This window comes from Myotis davidii, unplaced genomic scaffold (assembly GCF_000327345.1).
Source record: "Myotis davidii unplaced genomic scaffold, ASM32734v1 scaffold8, whole genome shotgun sequence".
NCBI lineage: Eukaryota > Metazoa > Chordata > Mammalia > Chiroptera > Vespertilionidae > Myotis > Myotis davidii.
Window position 1 is genome coordinate 1859087 of NW_006299520.1, and position 2597 is coordinate 1861683.

The 2597-nt window shown below is 44.6% G+C and overlaps 1 protein-coding gene across 1 annotated transcript in view; it reads right to left on the reverse strand.

Moving 5' to 3' along the window:
• Window positions 1–2597, reverse strand: part of LOC102773199 (chromosome unknown open reading frame, human C11orf70) — a 36007-nt gene that overhangs the window by 33138 nt on the left and 272 nt on the right. The window contains exon 2 of the mRNA XM_006775246.2: window positions 2424–2505. Coding sequence (XP_006775309.1) covers window positions 2424–2505 — 82 coding nt within the window. The remainder of the gene's footprint in view (window positions 1–2423; window positions 2506–2597) is intronic.

Genomic DNA, 2597 nt, shown 5'->3' on the forward strand with positions numbered 1-2597 from the left:
TTGTTTCCCCCAGCCCCCTGAATAGGCCTCAATCACCAGCCAAGCCGAGGGATCCCACCCATGCACTAATTTGTGCACCGGGCCTCTAGTCTATATATATAAAAGCCTAAGTGACTATTATGACCAGACCACAAGACGACTGGCTGGTAGCTATGATGCACACTGACCACCAAGGAGCAGACACTCGATGCCAGAGCTGCCCCCTGGTGGTCAGTAGCTTCCACAGCCAACCTCAGGTGGCTGGCCAAACTCCTGCGGTCCCTCCCCTCAGCTGGCCAGCCCGATAGGCCCCGATAGGACTGGGCAAGATGGCCCCGATCAGCCCCGGTTGCTGGCCAGGCTGAGGGACCCCACCTGTGCACAAATTCGTGTACCAGGCCTCTAGTATGGAAATAATAGTGTCTACCTCATAGGAAAAATAAATTAGGGTTAGCAAACATGAAGAAAAAAAATCGCCTGGTTTTAAGAAAATTGGCTGTGCTTTATGAATGAGTTGAATCTATTGAGGAATTGTGTCTAATATACAACCCATATGAATTCTACACTCTCCTCCATGAAATTTTTCCCAACACAAATTCCCTTCCCCATGGAGTGGTCTTTTTTCCTTGCCTAGGATACCTGATATATCCTCCATTATAGCAATTATTTTATTGTACTGTAGAGAGTATTTTACATTTCTAGCTTCCAAACTGTGTATGTTTTGCAAGCTGGGATCAAATCTTTTTAAAACCCCTGAGCAGGGACATAGTAAGTATTCAATAAATACTTACTGAATAAGTGACTTACATTAAAAATTGTGTGCCCTAGCTGGTTTTGCTCAGTGGATAGAGCATGTGGATTGAAGGGTTCCAGGTTTGACTCCGGTCATGGGCACATGTCTGGATTGCGGGCTCAATCCCCAGTAGGGGGTGTGTAGGAGGCAGCCTATCAATGATTCTCTCTCATCCTTGATGTTTCTCTCCCTCTCCCTTCCTCTCTGAAGTCAATAACAATATATTTAAAATTTTTTTTATAACACTCTCAAATTCAGTGAATTAAATTCTGATGTTTTAAAAATTATTGAGAGCCAGTACTGGTATAAATGAAAACTATAAAACTATAAAAATCTAACCATGAGTATTTAAGAAACATCATTCATGTCATCATCAGTAGCCTTATATTAGCATATTATGTTAACAGTATAACACTATTTTAGAAAAAGAAATTGACATTTAACCCACTTACCCTCTGTTAAGGGTTGAATTCGTGTGCCCACCAAAACTCATGTCCTTCCTAGAACCTCAGAAAGCGATCTTAGTTGGAAACTAAGGGTTGCTGCAGATGTAATTAGTGTAGGGCGGGCCCTTAATATTCACTGGTGTTCTTATAAAAAGAGACACAGACATAGACACATGAAGACAGACGGCTAAGGGATGCTAACGTGGGTAGAGATGAAAGTTGTGCAGAGGCAAGCCAAGGCGTGCCAAGGATGGCTGGCAACCCCTGGAAGTGAGGAAGAGGGAAGGAAGGATTCTTCTCTACAGATTTCAGAGGGAGCACCACTGCTGACACCTTGATTTTGGACATTCGCTTCTAAAACTGCGAGATAATATATTTCTGTTGTATTGAGCCACTTATTTTGTGAGATTTTGGTGCAACAGTCCTGGGAACCTAACATACCCTCACAGTCAATACAGTGATGTACTCAGTAGGCTACTATTTCCTTTGCTCTCTCTGAGAGGATGGATTTTTGTTTATTGACAGTCTTGCCACAGGCCCGTGGGATCCCTGAAAGCCAGGCTCCTGTCGGTCTTGTTGGGTCTTGTATCCCAGCACTTGACAACATTTCTAGCACATGGGCCCTCGGGAAGTGCTGGTGGATGAGTGAATAAATCAGTGCCCGAAGGACAAGAACAGCAAAGATCGTATCACAGACCATAACCGTTTTTTCCATTTGACTGAGGAAAAAACCCAGGAATTAAAAATAATGTGACTTAATTTTAACGAACACAACAGAACTTGTTTTAAGTGAACGTTTGCCTTTTCAAACCACTTATTTCTAGTAGCTAACAACTTTTATTTTATTATTATTATTTTTTTGATTCCTCATTTGGGACTGCTCTTCGAGCCTGTTTTCTCAAAGACAGATTGGGTTTGCCCAAACAAAAGTAATTTGAAGCTAAGCCTAGTGATGAAAGCTGGGGATAAAGATGGGTTAATAAATACTCAAAACTGGGATGTGCCTATTAAAAACAGAGGCCGACTTTCCAAAATTGAGCTAATAATGTATGGTGATGGGAAAAGCAGAAGTTCCTTTAAAAACTTAACACTTGCAACTCCAAGAAACAACGTCCCTGCGCGGTGGAGCGTTCACACAATCTACGCCCAAGTGGGGGGTTGAACACCGGCAGGGACCCCGGAAGCTCTCCAGCCCCCATACCAACCATAACGAAGTCGTCCTTCCGGTAGGCCCGGAACACCTGGTCAAACCCGAACGCCTGGGCCTCGATTCTGCCCAGCATGGACCTGGAGCACAGGAGGGGAAAGTCAGCTTGGGGCCGGCACCTCCGAGGGCACGGCGGCCAGTCCCACCCCCGGAATCCGCCCCTGCGCGCGTC